Below are 17,524 nucleotides of genomic sequence, written 5' to 3' on the forward strand. Positions count from 1 at the left end.
TGTAATGACACGCCTAACTTCCTTCCTTACTGCTTTGTACTCACACACACTTTCAAAAATATATCACCAGACGCCTACAGGCTGAAGCACTCTCCCTGGTTTAGATGCCAGGACCCATCCTGACAGCAGAATGAAAGGAGTCCACTAAGCAGTAGTCCGGTACAGAGCCCCTGGGACTAGTCTCACAGCCTGACCCTCCCAAGCCTGGCTCGTTGAGTGAGAGCGGGGTGATAGGGAGTCAGATGGCTGAGCGGTGAGGGAGTCGGGCTAGTAATCCGAAGGTTGCCAGTTCGATTCCCGGTCATGCCAACTGACGTTGTGTCCTTGGGCAAGACACTTCACCCTACTTGCCTCGGGGGAATGTCCCTGTACTTACTGTAAGTCGCTCTGGATAAGAGCGTCTGCTAAATGACTAAATGTAAATGTGATAGAGGATAATAAACCAACCCAAACCCCTCCTTCCCCCCCCGCCCCCCAACTGCTGTCCCCTGTTCCTTCCTGCTAAGTAAACAACAGCGGCTATTTAAAGCTCCTTCGATGCCGAGCTCACATCATGGAAACTCAGCCTTAGCACCTCAGACGGCTCCAGACAGCATTCCAGGCCGTGTCCCTGTTCGGTCACTTGCTCCAGTGCATGCTTGTTACCCCCTAGCCCAGCCGAGGCTGATGCAGTGGCAGGCAGGAGGGAACCACAGCCCCCATGCGAGGCTCTGGCTGGACCCTCTACCTCCTTCTTGATGAGGAGCATTAGTGAAACTGCATTCTGGGAAAGACAGAGCCCAGAGGGGATTAAGGCCAGCGGCATAAGGGGAAGCTCAATAATGAGCTCCAAACAAATGAGGTTGTGGTGTGGCCTGCCTCACAGAAAGCCTTTTGTTTAAAAATAATCTTCTTCTAACCAGGTGGTAACAAGAAGAGTTTTTATTTTATTTGATGAGAATCTAAATCATCATTGTTCTTTTGTGTCAAGCTGAGGTTTTCAAAGACAGAATTAAAAACTGCCACTTCTTTCAAAGCAAAATCAAATAGCCACAACCACCCCAGATAGATTTCCCTTTCAGAAGATTATTCAATCATGGTTTGTGTTTGATGTATTGTACTAGAATGCTTTTGAAGAGGATATGTTTAGACGTTTCAGTGAAGCCTGTAAGACTGCAGGATTTGTATTTAGCACTGGCCTTTTGTGTGTGACGCAGCTTTTTAAAGTAGTGCCAAAAGCTTCCATCAAAGAATAAAAAATAACACACACAATTTAGCTGAAAACAACAACACCAAAACTTGTCATTGTAATAGTTTGGGAAATTAATGGCTCGACAGACATACCTGCAACACGAACTTCTGGTCAATGTAGCGCTTTGCAATGCTGGGCTGAAAGTCTGGGTTCTCCAGAAAACGCAGGAGAAATTCATAGACGAGCTGGTGGAGAAGCAGATCATTGTGATAATTAGAGTTCAGTCATCAGACCAGCACAGTACTTCTAATTTCACATGGAAATAATAAATTACTGTCAGGGCTCGACAATAACGATGGCCCGATGGCCCGGGGCCAGTAAAAAGGAACGTCGGGACAGTTAAACTAGCAACTCACTGGCCCGATCGGGCCACTGCAAATTATTGATTGAAAAAAAAAAATTGCATCGTAAAAGTTAACATCCTTCATATGTTTTGCTACCTGGTAAATGAATAAATGACTTTGCAGCTCGTGGGGGGCACAGTTGGCAAATCAAGACTTGAGTAGTGAGTGACGACTGGTTGTCAAATTGTAATTCTCTAATCTCTCACATTTTTTAACAACTGGCGCCAGACTGGCGCGAGACAATAAAGTGAAGATGGCAGCAAAGTAGAGCTACAAGCTCAAACAGAAGCAACTTTTTTTATGGAACGAAGATGCACTGTGTCGTCTGTCGTATGTTCCCGTCTAAAGCAGACAAAAGTGGATATTTTTACAGAGGCACCGACAATTTTCGAAAACAATACCTGCCAGCCATGCTAGCAGACAGCACCTGGTTAGCGTGACAGCTAAGCGGATGGTTGACAATCCATCTTCGAGGCCGTTGACCATGCTGGTTAGGAATTTAAATGTAGATGCCCATCGTGTTATTGCACGACTTAGAACAACGGCATAGCACATAATTAAGACGGGCCAGCCATTCGTCTCGTTCCCCCAGGCTATTGAACTGCAGCAGAAGAATGGTGTCGACTTGGGTACTTAGTATCATACTGATGAAATGCTATGGAAGCTTTTATATATTAGCATTGAGGGACCAGAGGTTTCAGTTTCAGCCAGACAGAGTTGTGCAGAGATGGCTGTCAGCAGGGAAGAGAGCACGTCATGTTTGAGGTTAAAAGTCAATTGTTTTGCTGACTATTACCTTTTAATTTTTTATCACTAGAAATGTGATTTCATTTTTGTTCTTTTTATATCCAGGATGTGTTTAATAAATGGTTAAACATGTTAACAGAATAACACAACTTATAAGTCTTTGTTTTTGTTGTAACAATGATAAATTACAACTTTTGGAGGGGGGGGCCAGTAAAAACTGTCTTGGGGCCAGTAAGTTTATTTTTATTTTTATGTTGAGCCCTGACTGTAGTATTTATATTACAGATTATGATCCAAAAAACTCCCAAATTCTCCAGTGCAGTAGCTAAGCACAGATATGTCACCTGTATGTGAGGCCAGGAGGCCTCAAGAGTGGGCTCATCCTCCTCTGGGTCAAAGTCTGGGTTTTCACTTGGCGGAAGAGTCCGGAATATATTGGTGCTGATCTGGGAATAAAAAGAAAGAACATGAGATATAAAATGGCTGCAAACAATGATAAACAGATCAGTCCACAAATCACAGGAATTTCACCCAGTTGACAAATCAAATAAACATCCAAAAAAATTCGGAAATGTTATTTCGATCGATTATTCCTCCCCTTCAATAATACCAACCCGTATTGTATTTTATATCATTGGAAAGCCTGATTAGTCACATTTACAACGAGGTACAACTTGTAAGGATCGTGCATTCCTGGAATGAGCAACACAGCTAACCGTGTGGGTAGCGGCCCCAAAGAATTTGCCAAAATCCTCTGCAATCTTCCCCTGCAATACACTCTCATTTTGAGCTTCAAGTGGTATCAGCTTGGGCGTGCTGTACGTGCCAGGGTGACCAATGCAAACATGTTGGCTGACTTGCGACAAATTCTAGTTGAGGAATGGGGTGCCATCCCACAGCAGTGTGTGACCAGGCTGGTGACCAGCATGAAGAGGAGGTGCCAAGCTGTTGTGGCTGCGTATGGATTTTCCCACACGCTACTGAGGTCCCTGACAGTGTAAAATGAATAAAGTGTAAAAATGGCCAATATGTGTCGTTTTTTCCTTATTACTGTGGGAGAGTGCAATTATCCAATCCACCAAGCAACTCAAAACGAGAGTGAATACCAACAGAAGAATATTTCAGGGGATTTTGGCAATTCTTTTGGGGCCGCTACCCACACGGTTAGTTGTGTTGCTCATTCCACGAATGCACAATCCTTACAAGTTGTACCTCGTTGTAAAGGTGACTAATCAGGCTTTCCAACAATATAAAATACAATACCAATTGGTATTGTATTCTCCGGGCTCTCCCTTAGAGGTAGGGTGAGAAGCTCGGTCATCCAGGAGGGGCTCAGAGTAGAACCGCTGCTCCTCCACGTCGAGAGGAGCCAGTTGAGGTGGCTCGGGCATCTGATCAGGATGCCTCCTGGACGCCTCCCTGGTGAGGTGTTCTGGGCACGTCCCACTGGGAAGAGGCCCCGGGGAAGACCCAGGACACGCTGGAGGGACTATGTCTCTCAGCTGGCCTGGGAACGCCTCGGGGTCCCCCAGGAAGAGCTGGTGGAAGTGGCTGGGAAGAGGGAAGTCTGGGCCTCCCTGCTTAGGTTGCTGCCCCCGCGACCTGACCCCCGGACAAGCGGCAGATGATGACGACGACCAATTATTGAAGGGGAGGAATAATCGACCGAAAAAGTTTCAGAACTTTTTTTGAGGAGTTTGTAATACATTAGACTTTCGAAAGATTTGTACAGACGACAAGGACAAATTAATCCTCAGGTTCCGCTGCTGAAGTCCCTCTGAGCCGACAAGCCACATTCATTCAAGTACTGGTGAGGTTAAGATAGCATGCTGCTTTCTCACTCATTCTTACTGTAGCACTGAACTCAGACACATTTGAATAGAATGACCACAGGGTCATTTGAACTGAAAGCATGTGTCTTGTGACCTAGAATATGGTAAGTGTGCTGAACGCCTATGCTGCTATGGTCCGAGAACACATGAATAAGACAAGGCCAGGAAGTGACCCATTCCAGTAATAGGAATGCTGTATTAATGTATTAAACTTCTGTTTAATACCTATTACAGAGAGACATTATCACACCAAGGCATGGCAAAGGGAAAGGAAGCACACAGTGTTAGGAACTATACACCAAAATACTGAATAAATGCATCTATCAAACCCCTGTGGAGCATTTAGTCTAGGCCTATTCATCTATTAAATAGAAACTAATCAGCGCATTACCAGAGGTTTGGCTAAGACCACTAGTCTCCAACCTCTGCTCTAGCTCTAGAGGACGCACAGGAAAATGGCATGGCCTCCTGGGGAGAATAAATAAGGAGGGTCCATTACCAAAAGAGGGAAGGAGAGAGAGAAAGAGAGAGACAGATAGAAAGAGAGAGGGAGAGATAGAGAGAAGGAAAGACAGAGAGAAAGAGAAATGGAAGCAGAGAGTGCCGCAAGGGCAAAGAACTGGCATCTTCCTCCCCCATCTTGTCTCCTGGTCCTCCTCCCTCCACACATTCAGGGTGGAATTCTGGGCTGCTCTCTTTGGCCTATTTCTAGCAGCACGAAGCCGTTGGGAGCCAGCTTTCTGCAGGAGCCTTCCAGGTGGAGTGGAAAGCCTAGGCTACAAGCTCTCACAATCCTGTCTCCTTAGACCAAGGGATGTCATTCTATTTCTGGTCAACTTTCACAGTCTCCTTCAAAACTTGGACTGAAAAGGTGGTTGAGATCTGAGATATTATTGCACATATATAGTATTTCTTTATTTTGCCATAGATTGATTGGGGAGTCAGATGGCTGAGCGGTTAGGGAGTCGGGCTATTAATCAGAAAGTTGTTGGTTCGATTCCTGGCCGTGCAAAATGACGTTGTGTCCTTGGGCAAGGCACTTCACCCTACTTGCCTCGGGGAGAATGTCCCTGTACTTACTGTAAGTCGCTCTGGATAAGAGCGTCTGCTAAATGACTAAATGTAAATGTGGTTAACCAGAGGGCAATGGGCTTGGGCACCTGTAGCAGTGTTGAGTTATTATGACTATTCTGTCAGGGCAAAAATGAGTGATTCACAATGCACAGCACTGACAAGCATGTGAGTCAATCATAGTTTTGCATAAACCAACTGTGATTTAGAGTGATCGTACAACTTCCTTTTTGCTTGATTGTGACTCAGCGCGTTTCAATACAGCGATGATGGATACAGAATTAATGAATGAAATTGGAAAGAGTGAGCAGCAGCCATTCTGGATTCCAAATCAACCCCATGTTCTTATTAAAATGCAGTGCTAGAGACAAGGTTTGTAGGCAGGTCATCACTGCTACAATCCCAGCAAGATATTTTTAGCCTTGGGGAAATTGGAAGTGACACACACAGTAGACGCTGGCAGAAGAGCTACCGTTCAGACAAATCTTGGGGTGTGTGTGCGCGTCTATGCACACAAAAGAGACAATGACCAGCCTGAACATCCAAGTGACACTAATGGCCGAGGAGAGTGGCAAAGAAATGTAGTGGCTGGCAGTAACCCACTGTCTGACATGCAGCAGAGCTCTGAGTGCAACTTATAGTGCAACAATATTCTGTTGCTTTTGGAAACTTCTAAAGATGTGCCTTTTGGTGGAATCCCACCAGAATGAGATTGACCTACATTCCAATTCACAGTGAGTGAAAAAAAAAAAAAACGTACTTGGTTTGTACTAGCCAATGAAAAATATGCAACACATTTCCACCCATTAGCTATATACTACTGTTTCATGACCGCAGCTTTTTCTGGCCCGCTTTCCCAGAGTGCACTGCAAATGATGTGTACCCCATTAAAGATAACGGCTCGCCCGTCTTTTGATGTGCGGGTTGTGGAAACACTTTGCTGGTTTCACAAGCCAAGGTTTCTAAAGCAACAGGGTTCTGGATATGCTTCTGCAAGGATGTGGGTGGATGTGTGAGAGAGGGAGGAGAGATGGGGGGAGACAGGTGGAGGGAGAGATTTGGAGGCAGAGTATTGAAGAGAAATGGAAATAATAGAAAAGAGGTTTTTAGAAAGGCAAGTCAGAAGGAAAGACTGAGAGATGATGGAGAGGGGGGGATGAGGAAAAACGTAGGCAATCTAGAATATAGCGGAGTCCCACTTTGGTGTCGTCAAGAGCAGCGTGCCACACATCCCTCCCACTCACACCCCGGGATGGATGAGCAACAGTGTGGGGGAGCTGGAAGGACAGACACACACAGCCTGGTACCCCTCCTTTAAAAAAACATAAATAAATTAAGACCACAAAACACACTACAAGCTAATAGTTTTTATAATATACTGTATGTATATATATATATATATATATATATATATATATATATATATATATATATATATATATATATATATATGTTATACTTAAAATTAGAAGATATGGTTTTGACCACTTGTTAACCCAAGCCTGTCAACAAGCAACTAAAGTACCCCTAATTTATCCCAAAATAGCAATAACGTCAAGAGCAGGTCCAATGTGTTTCACCAAAACCTTTCTTGTTGACATTTATTAACACAAAAAAAATAAGAGTCACTGCAAGAAAATGCCAGATGTTTGTTTCATCACATCAAATTGTTTTAAAAGACGGGATGATTAATCTTTTTGCTTAACTGAAAAGCAATTTCTAAATGGTGCTGGTGTGTTGGACAAGGCATGAAGCTGCCTGAAGCCCTGCTAATTCCTGGTTCTTTCAGCAAGCACCTCTCTCAGACCCATAATACCTTGCACAGGTCCCGGGGCTCTATGTGCAGGTGCAGCTGGAGAGCTGCCACGCTCGCCTGTTTCAACGTCTCTCACGCTGTCCATCTCTCTCCTGGTCTCCACCTCTCTTTACGTTTTGCCTTGCTTCCTCTTTCCCTCATTTCATTCCCTCCCTCATTCCCTCCCTCCCCTCATTCTTTCCCTCCCTCCATCTGTACACTTCCTCCTTGCTCCCTCTCTCTGGTCTTAATCGCGTCTAGTCTCATTAGGATGGGCCAGTCCTGCCATGGATAGGGGATAAGAGGCCTGACAACGGCCACCATTGGCAACAAAGCCTTTTATCTCCAGCCCGCGTCCTCTGGGAGGCTGAAGGACAGGGCAGGAGACACCCTCGCCCACGATCCCAATTAGTGACATTCAGAGACCATGCGCAATGGAACATTTTGAACTATGTGGGCTGGCCAAAGTGGGATGTACTCATTGTTCAACCAACCCTTTGTATTGCTGATCCCAACCTGGTTGATAAGAGGACACTCATTTGAGTAAGAGGCCCAGATGAAACCCCATGGTGGAGGAGGTCTGAGTGATTGTGCTGACCATGCTCAGCTGCTAGCTGATGAGGATGAGAGAGCTGGCCCTAGCAGCACTCACAGGAGTACTGCCTTTCCTAGGAGAGGGATGTTCAGCCTCAGTGCTACACTGGAGGGAACTACACACACAAACACACAAACAACCACACACACAACCACACACAAATATAAAGATTGTAATTTCTAATAGAAATTCACTTTTTCTGTGCTGTTCAGCATAACTGAAGTATCAAAATCGTTTTCCAAAAATAGCCTATTGTATCTGTCAACCCTGACACACACCCGTGTGAGAGTATGCTGTGTGTCGCCCACACTCGAACAAGCTCCATCCAGCTGACATAGAGGGTTATGTAACTGGCTCCACACACGCACACAAACACACATTAGACATGTCCATTCAATTACCCAACCATGAACACTGATGATACAGAAACGTGGGCACAGACATTATCCTACTTCTGACAATCATGGCAAGGTGACCCTAACAGGTAACCAGCTGTTTTGGATGTTAGATGTAATAATGGGGGGGATCAAGAGAAAGTGGCATCAAGAGAAAAGGAACAAATCATGGTCCTTCAGGTAGGTTTGTATTCAGGACTGAGCTGTGAGTGACTTGGCAGGCTGCTTTCTGTATGTAGGGGGTCGAGGGGACAGTGTGAGAGTGCAGAGACTCAATCACACCGGGGGAAACCAGACATCTAGAAACGGCTAGAAAGAAAGCAGGAGCAGCAGAAAACCAGGAGACAGGAGAACATTGCTGACTTCTGAAACGTCACTGTGTAATCCCAGTCTCGCGGGCTGGAGAGATTTAGAAGAAAGAGAGAGCAGGGTTTTTCCTGCAGAAAAAGCCGTTTTCCCGAGCGCCAATGACAAATCCCGAGCGCCAAAGGCAAAAAAAAAGTCCTTGATGAAGAAAATAAAAAAAACGTGTTCTTCACGCGTGCAATGCATGTCAGCGAATATTGTCTCAATAGTATGTTTCAAGTAGGCTACAGCCGAACCCTCGTTCTGTTTTGATCAATAGTAGGCCTAATCGAGTTGATAAGCGTGTCTTCTTGTCTGATCAATACACAACTGTGAGGTGCGCGAATGGACAGAGTGGCCACTAAACTGTCGTTCTGCTGCGAGGGCCAGCCCGACGTGCACGAATACACCTGTACAAATGCAAATGAAATTTCCACTCAAGATGCTGACAAAAGTTTGATTTACAATTTCCAACGCAGCATCCATTGGTATTCTTAACCTGGAATGATAATATATAGTGCAGTGTTTCCTCTATGGCTACATTTCTGCCGCCACGGTATCAGAAATCAGGCTGTACAAAATTTTAGGCCGTCTATCAGCAGTTATTGTTAGAGTGCATGTCGGAGAATTGCACAGACACGCGCTTCACACCACAGTTGAGATTGCGTGTGTGCGTCCTTGAGAACTGTAAATCGTATAACTTATGTTGTCAGTTCATTTAAGCCTGTTATTGTATAAGTCTATAGTTATTGCAAATTTAAATCAAGTTAACAGGTTATTTTTGTTGTTCGTATTCTTCCCCTGCTAGCTAAATTGCACATGTCTGTTGATTCGATAGCGATTGCTGCCCTTGCTCTGGTTTGTATTTTAGGTGCATTATTATGCTGAAGTAGTTTTAATTAATAAAAAGTGGGTTTATTGTTATTATTTGCTACAGAATGCTTAGCCTATCAAGATCAAATGAAGCAGGCAGTGTACATGCTTCAGAGTGGCCTACTTTAATCGATAGACCAGGCTACTGACCATTTACAATAAGTTGTTACGTCAGAGAGCCGCCCGTTTATGGGGCTACATCTGTGATGAGGCTGCTTGTAATTTCCCATTGCTTCAATGATCAAAGTGCTCCTGGTTGCTCCGGCATAATAGACTGCACCTAAAACACCCACTCCTTAATTAGCAGGGGCAGCAGAAGGTGGAGAATCCCAGAGAGGGGTTAGGGTGTGTGTGTGGGTGCTTGGAGGGGGGGGTGAACACAAGCTGCCAACACCTTCTGATTTCTGTTCATGTGTGAATAATAAGGGAGCTTAACGGTGCGTGTCCACTACAACGTTTTTTAACGCTCTGCACCGCTAGCCTTCCCACAGTACACCACACTCGGGGGCGTGTTAGACAAGTTAATACAGAGTTGTAGTTCTCTAAGGCCACTGTTGTAGTCATGGCCAAGCGTGCAGACTTGGGTTCATGTACTCACAATATCGATCAAAATACCACTTTTACACAACATCAATACTGAATTTTTTTACTAGTGCAAGATTACAGTAGAATATATGACTCAACCAGTCGTTCGTAGGCTGGGCTAGCAAGCTAGCAGTGGCACAGAACAGTCACGTAATGTGACGAGACTGAATTTAAAAGGATAAAAACATACTAGGGACACTGACAACGTCGGCAACCCTGCACCATGAATTATTAGTTTTATGTAATCTTTAAATTCAGGCTTGTCACATTACGTAACTTTGTTCTGAACAGAACTGGGTGTGCAGACACATACGATAAGTTTCTCCTCCATCTTGAAATTGTAAAACCTAGACATGTTAACCATGAGCAACAGTTGCTACGTTACAAGAAACAAGAAACCAATCCGATTGGCCAGGGCCGGAGTGGGGCCACTTTTCAGCCCGGGAGTTTCAGGCCCATGACCGGCCCTTTTTTTTGTATACCAAACAGGGGCGGATGCAGCCTGCTTTGACTGTGGGTGCAGTGAACTTTTCTGGGGGGTATCATGATTACAGAAGGGGATTGTGTAATTTTTTATATTGATACAATTTTTGAGACTGCTTAACAATCCGAGTGTTAATCAGGCATGGAGCCAGACGTTGTAAACATTCGTCATGGGGGATGCCCATCCAGCCCCCATGACGCGTATCGTTACGGTAGGGCCGCCCGTCCCAGCTATCGGTAGCTGATCTGAGAAAATTTTTAGGAAAAGACGCGCTATGGACCAAACCAACTCTATTTGGGAGGGGAGAACTCCCTCACATGGTACAACCCCTGCAGAGGCTGAGGTGTCAGAATGCGGAACGTGTGTAGCCTACTTTAAGAAAAGATAGACTAACGTGCCAAATGTCAAAAAAATTTATAATCCTCAAAAGTGAAGCGGCGCCCACCGGGAACTCTCCCGATTCTCCCGATTACCCACCCCGGCCCTGCGATTGGCCAACGCTAGCATTTTCACGCTCCTTATTTACATAAAGTTGAGAAAATCCAACTTGCAACGCTCCGCTCGCCTTCCCACAATGCCATACGCGAGCGTCAATGCCCGATTTCATTGAAAATGAATTGGAAGCCGCCGCTCCGCTGTAGTGGACACGCACCGTTAGTCTAGTGTTGCTCTCCTCTGACAGTGAAACATCCATTTCCTGTCCCTGGGAGTAATCTGTGGTCTCCTTGGCTTGGCTTAGGATGTATGATGGTTACCTATTACTGCCAACCCTGCCACAGGAAGGGATAGACATTGTACATCTTTCTGACCTCATGCATCCCATTACACCAACCAATCTCCATCCCTGACACAAAGGTTAATTTAGGCTGAGCCCGTCGCTACTGTGACGCACAAACACTTTTTAGTGGCCATCTTGAATTGACAACGCTGAGTGGAGAAGGCTAGCATGGCATCAAGGTCATCTTTATTATTCCCAAGGGTCAACTGGTTGCCCAGCCAGCGGTAAATACAGTAATTGTCAACAATTACACACAAATCAACACACAAACAATTCACACAAAAAAACTGAAAATTACAATGTGATTCAAAAGGGCAATTCGAATCAGAGACAAATTAGCTTTTTAAATCTCTTGGTCCTTGATTCAGGGCAAAGGGACGAGACCTGATTAAGACTGCATGGAAGGCTTTGTCAGGCGCTACCCCAGTCTATTTCATTGGTGCTATGACAGCACACCCTCAGGGGGGTTGTAAGGAATTGGGACACTGAAAATGTATGGTGGCCTAAAAGTAAAAGTGTGTGTGGGGAAGTGCACCCTCTTTCTGTGATCCCTCGCTCACAGCATTCACTGCTGCTGCAGCATCATGCTGTTTGACAGTGTCAAGGCTACTACTCCTTTCATTCTAACATGGTTCCTGATATTAGATCCCTACCTAGGACAGTGCTACTGAACAGAACATGTACTTTTCATCAAGCCCCCACAAATCTCACAAAGCGTCTTTATTTGACCTAGCATCCAGTATTAGAAGAAGCCAACATGTCTAATAAGGTGATATGGGTTCCTCACCATATTGGAGATCTCTGGATAGGCAGACTCCACCAGCACACCTCTGTTGGTGGACACGTAGTCTACCAACTCATTGAGTGTGGCCCTCTTGATCTCCTTGCTCTTCAGGTCGGTGACCGAGTCCATGAAGTCGAACAGCATGCAGCACTGCTGCAGCTTTTGAGTGAACAGCTCCTGTTGCTCTGTGGAGGGTGCATCTGCAGGAGCACGGAGAGAGAACATGAGGAAGCCACATCTACAATAGGGATGGAATATAAATAAAATAAAAAAAGTTTTTTTAAAGAACAAAAGAATGTTTGCTATATCCAAATAACTTTGCTGTGATAAACGTAAGGGCTAATATAACAAAATGGAGCCATACAGTTACAAGAGGACCAGTCACTCGAACACCCCCTGCTTGATAAATAATACAGCTGTGAGGGAAAACGTTCACCAGCGAGCACAAAAGCCGGCCTGCTCCTGCCCTGACAGTGAAAACCACAGCTTGGAATAACAAATGAGCACTTTGACAATTGAAATGATCCTGTGTACCCAGGATCATAACTATATTGACACAATTCTTATTCAGATCACAAAAGAAAGGGAGAAGGATTTATATCTTATACAACAGTCAACAGGACCCAGAAATAAGACTCTATAAGCACTTACAGTTAGGTCCATAAGTATTTGGACATTGACACAATTTTCATCATTTTGGCTCTGTATACCACCACAATGGATTTGAAATGAAACAATCAAGATGTGCTTTAAGTGCAGACTTTCAGCTTTAATTTCAGGGTATTTACTTCCAAATCAGGTGAACGGTGTAGGAATTACAATACATTTTATATGTGCCCCCCCCCCCCTTTTTAAGGGACCAAAAGTAATTGGACAATTGGCTGCTCAGCTGTTCCATGGCCAGGTGTATGTTATTCCCTCATAAAGGGAGTTCGTTATTTCATTGACAAGGAGCAGATAAAAGGTCTAGAGTTCATTTCAAGTATGGAATTTGTGTTTGGAATCTGTTGCTGTCAACTCTCAATATGAAGTCCAAAGAGCTGTCACCATCAGTGAAGCAAGCCATCGTTAGGCTGAAAAATCTAAACAAACCTATCAGAGAGATAGCAAAAACATTAGGTGTGGCCAAATCAACTGTTTGGTACATTCTTAAAAAGAAAGAACGCGCTGGTGAGCTCAGCAACACCAAAAGACCTGGAAGACCACGGAAAACAACTGTGGTGGATGACAGAAGAATTATTTCCCTGGTGAAGAAAAACCCCTTCACAACAGTTGGCCAGATCAAGAACACTCTCCAGGAGGTAGGCGTATCTGTGTCAAAGTCAACAATTAAGAGAAGACTTCACCAGAGTAAATACAGAGGGTTCACCACAAGATGTAAACCATTGGTGAGTCTCAAAAACAGGAAGACCAGATTAGAGTTTGCCAAAAAACATCTAAAAGAGCCTGTACAGTTCTGGAACAACATCCTATGGACAGATGAGACCAAGATCAACTTGTACCAGAATGATGGGAAGAGAAGAGTATGGAGAAGGGAAGGAACTGCTCATGATCCAAAGCATACCACCTCATCAGTGAAGCATGGTGGAGGTAGTGTTATGGCGTGGGCATGTATGGCTGCCAATGGAACTGGTTCCCTTGTATTTATCGATGATGTGACTGCTGACAAAAGCAGTAGGATGAATTCTGAAGTGTTTCGGGCAATATTATCTGCTCAGATTCAGCCAAATGCTACAGAACTCATAGGACGGCGCTTCACAGTGCAGATGGACAATGACCCGAAGCATACTGCGAAAGCAACCAAAGAGTTTTTTTTTAAGGCAAAGAAGTGGAATGTTCTGCAATGGCCAAGTCAATCACCTGACCTAAATCCAATTGAGCATGCATTTCACTTGCTAAAGACAAAACTGAAGGGAAAATGCCCCAAGAACAAGCAGGAACTGAAGACAGTTGGAGTAGAGGCCTGGCAGAGCATCACCAGGGACGAAACCCAGCGTCTGGTGATGTCTATGGGTTCCAGACTTCAGGCTGTCATTGACTGCAAAGGATTTGCAACCAAGTATTAAAAGTGACAATTAGATTTATGATTATGTTAGTTTGTCCAATTATTTTTGGTCCCTTAAAAAGGGGGGGGCCACATATAAAATGTGTTGTAATTCCTACACCGTTCACCTGATTTGGATGTAAATACCCTGAAATTAAAGCTGAAAGTCTGCACTTAAAGCACATCTTGATTGTTTCATTTCAAATCCATTGTGGTGGTATACAGAGCCAAAATGATGAAAATGGTGTCAATGTCCAAATACTTATGGACCTAACTGTATATTAAACTGCTGGAGGTTCTGGCTAACTGGCAAGTTTATGACATGTTCGACTCAATAGGCCTGGTGGTACTTTGTCTTTGCCGTTTCAGGCCAGTACAGTCACTCAAGGATTTTAGCATTAAGCCCAGTGTTTCCTCTATGTTGATTTTGCCGTGGCGGACCGCCACGATTGCGTGTCTGCGTCCTTGAGAACTGTAAGTCGTATAACTTATGTTGCCAGTTCATTTAAGCCTGTTGTTGTATTAGTCTATAGTTCTTGCAAATTTAAATTAAGTTAACTGGTGATTTTTGTTGTTTGTATTCTTCCCCTGCTAGCCAAATTGCACATGTCTGTTGATTCGATAGCGATTACTGCCCTTGCTCACGTTTGTATTTTAGGTGCATTATTATGCTGAAGGAGTTTTAATTAATAGTGGGTTTATTGTTATTATTTTCTACAGAATGCTTAACCTATCAAGATCAAATGAAGAAGACAGTGTACATGCTTTAGAGTGGCCTACCTAAATCGATAGGCTAGGCTACCGACCATTTACAAGAAGTTGTTACGTCAATTATTAATTGGCAGCATTTATTCCATTTAGAACATACTGTATGAGTGTAAGGTGTCTTTAAGTAGCCTAACTTAAGTGCTTTATGGGAAATAAATGTAAAAAAATGTAAGTCGCTCTGGATAAGAGCGTCTGCTAAATGACTAAATGTAAATGTAAATAGGACGAACATTTGTGCAACATAACATTAGCTATTACATTAACCTGCTCCGAAATATCGTGTTCGAACTTATTTTCAGTGGGGGGGGGGGGGGGGGGGGGGGGCAACACTAAAGCCATTTATGGATTAAACGGTGAGTGTGTGCAGGGTTATTAGAGCTGTCAAACTTGACCCCGGCCAGGCTATAAACAGTGTCGGGCAGCCAGCCAGAAATACTACATGAAGTGTAGGCTACAGGAGTAACTTCTGTGATAATGTTAGCCTATAGCTGGCAGCCATTGGGGCCAAAATACCTTAACTGACACCAGGACATTATGCACCTGAAACCACTGCTCTGGAGTGATTTACAGCCACACAGAGTGTGTTTGTGTGTGTGTGTGTGTGGGGGGGGTGTCTACGTGCCCTCTGCTGGGCGCAGTCACACACAAAATGAGGAAGCAACAGGGCTGTAACAAGGCTCTCCAACTCACGCTGAAGGTTGGGAGGTTGTATAAATGGTCCCTGGGTAAACAGTAAGGATGCACCGATCCAACTTTTTCAGTCCCGATACCGATGCCTGGGCTTTGTGTATCTGTCGATACCCAATACCGATCCGATACCGTTGTTGAATTAATAATAAACTGTATACCTCCCACCTTATACCTTCCTTCCAACATGTGGAAAAGACTAAAGGCGCCAGACTTTCCTAACTAAGAGAAAATAACAAATGTAATGTACTGAATTCTTATTTAAAAAACAATTGTGCATTCAAAATGCGAAAATATAAAGTAATCAAATGTATTCAAATAAATCAAATGTAGCAGTAGAAACAAAATAGTGTATTGGTCAAACATACAATAGTAATCAAACAGTTACCAAACATTGTAAAATTGTAAAAAAAAGAAAATGAATTCATATGCATTTGTTGTTGCTGGTGTGTGAACCATGGAAGTTTTTATCTTGACGCATTGCACCGTGCGGTGTACAGCTAGTGTTCAACCAGTGGACAGATAGCTAAACTTAAAAGCAACATGGAGCGAGCCAAAGAGTCGGCTGTGTGGATATATTACTAGCCAACTAGTTCGTAGGCTGTTAGCAAAGTAAATGATATGAGGGGTGGTGGAAGTATTGCAAAGTACAATCCTACCAATTTAATCAAGCACATCCAAAAGCACAATGCTAGGAGCACGCCAAATTCCTGCAGCTCAACAACTCTACTATACTGTAGAATCTACAGCGTAGCAGGAGTAGCGTCACACGTTCGAATGCGGGTCTCACAGGGTAACGTCGCATATCCGATTTAGAAAATTCCAACTGAATATTTTCCGATAGACAAAAACTATGCGTCAAACGCTGTACGGCTTCAATATGTGCTAATGAGAAGGCTAACAAGTAACACTAGCATGCTAGTATCATTGCTACAACCATTATGCTTGCTGTGGGGACCGTCGGAAATATTTAGAACTCATGCAACGCATCTAAAGGTTCGGTTAACTCATGCTGCTGACAAATGACATAGGATGTGCTGGAAAAAAATAATTGATGGATAATATCCGATCTTAATATCGGATCGGTGCACCCCTAGTAAACAGTCATGGCTCGGTTGAGAGTAGGAGCTAAATCCCCCCCCCCCCCCTCCCCCTCATCTGACAGACTGTACCCGCACAGATGTGCAGTTCTACAGACTCTGAAGAGAAGAGCAGGATGGTTTAGTAAGGTTGTGAATACTGGCAGAACCATGTTGAGAACACGTTTCCATGCACTCAAGACCTCCTGTTAGTGACTGACTTAAGCACAGACTGGACCATGATTAGATGATAGTAGTGCTGTCAAACGATTAAAATATTTAATTGCGATTAATCACATTGTCATAGTTAACTCGCGATTAATCGCACATTTTTATCTATTCTAAATGTCCCTTGATTTCTTTTTGTCCCATTATTTTTTGTCATTTTAATGCTCTTATTAACATGGAAAAGTGGATCGGATTTCTTGGAGCAAATGTTTTTTTTTTTTATATTGAAAACAACATTGCAAATCGCCTGGCTTTGAAGAGGGGGCGGAGAATTTGCATCAGCTGTGTGCTTGGCCATCAAGTGGTATTTCAGACTGGACGTGCTGCGATGATAGCTCAGTTCACAATGACAAAACACACAGATCACTTTGGTCACAACTTTTTAAAAGTAAACTTTCCATTCAGAATCTTATTGGCATCCATTTCGGCGTCTCGCGCTCGCCATCCACTGAAAACGTAACGTTAGCCTACTACTCTTTAGCCGGCTCGCAAGCCCAAACAAGTGTGTGCGGCGTGCCTGTTGTTTTGTTTCCGGTCTACCTAGATCCGGTGTGGTGTTGTAGTTTATCTAACGTCAGTAGTTGTTGCAACAGCATGTGAAAAAAAACTAGAAAATAACGTTAATCTCACGATAAAAAATTGACGCTGTTAAAATGAGTTTGCGTTAACGCAGGGCTCTACAGTGCGAGTATTTCACTCGCATTTGCGCCTAGAAATAGGTATGTGCGAACTTTAAAAATAATTTTCGAGCACAGTACGCGAGTGACGGGCTTTTGTCAATACACGGAACAACAGCGCGATGAAGTGAAGCATACCATTGATTTCACATGGAAAGCAAGTCACGGAGTCGCGACTGCAC

The 17,524-nt window shown here is 43.9% G+C and overlaps 1 protein-coding gene across 1 annotated transcript in view; it reads right to left on the minus strand.

The window, feature by feature from the left end:
* Positions 1-17,524, minus strand: part of ppp2r5a (protein phosphatase 2, regulatory subunit B', alpha isoform) — a 91,661-nt gene that overhangs the window by 30,030 nt on the left and 44,107 nt on the right. The window contains exons 2-4 of the mRNA XM_067242438.1: positions 11,863-12,059; positions 2,667-2,768; positions 1,324-1,416 (exon numbers count right to left, since the gene is read on the minus strand). Coding sequence (XP_067098539.1) covers positions 1,324-1,416; positions 2,667-2,768; positions 11,863-12,059 — 392 coding nt within the window. The remainder of the gene's footprint in view (positions 1-1,323; positions 1,417-2,666; positions 2,769-11,862; positions 12,060-17,524) is intronic.

This window comes from Osmerus mordax, chromosome 8 (assembly GCF_038355195.1).
Source record: "Osmerus mordax isolate fOsmMor3 chromosome 8, fOsmMor3.pri, whole genome shotgun sequence".
Taxonomy (NCBI): domain Eukaryota; kingdom Metazoa; phylum Chordata; class Actinopteri; order Osmeriformes; family Osmeridae; genus Osmerus; species Osmerus mordax.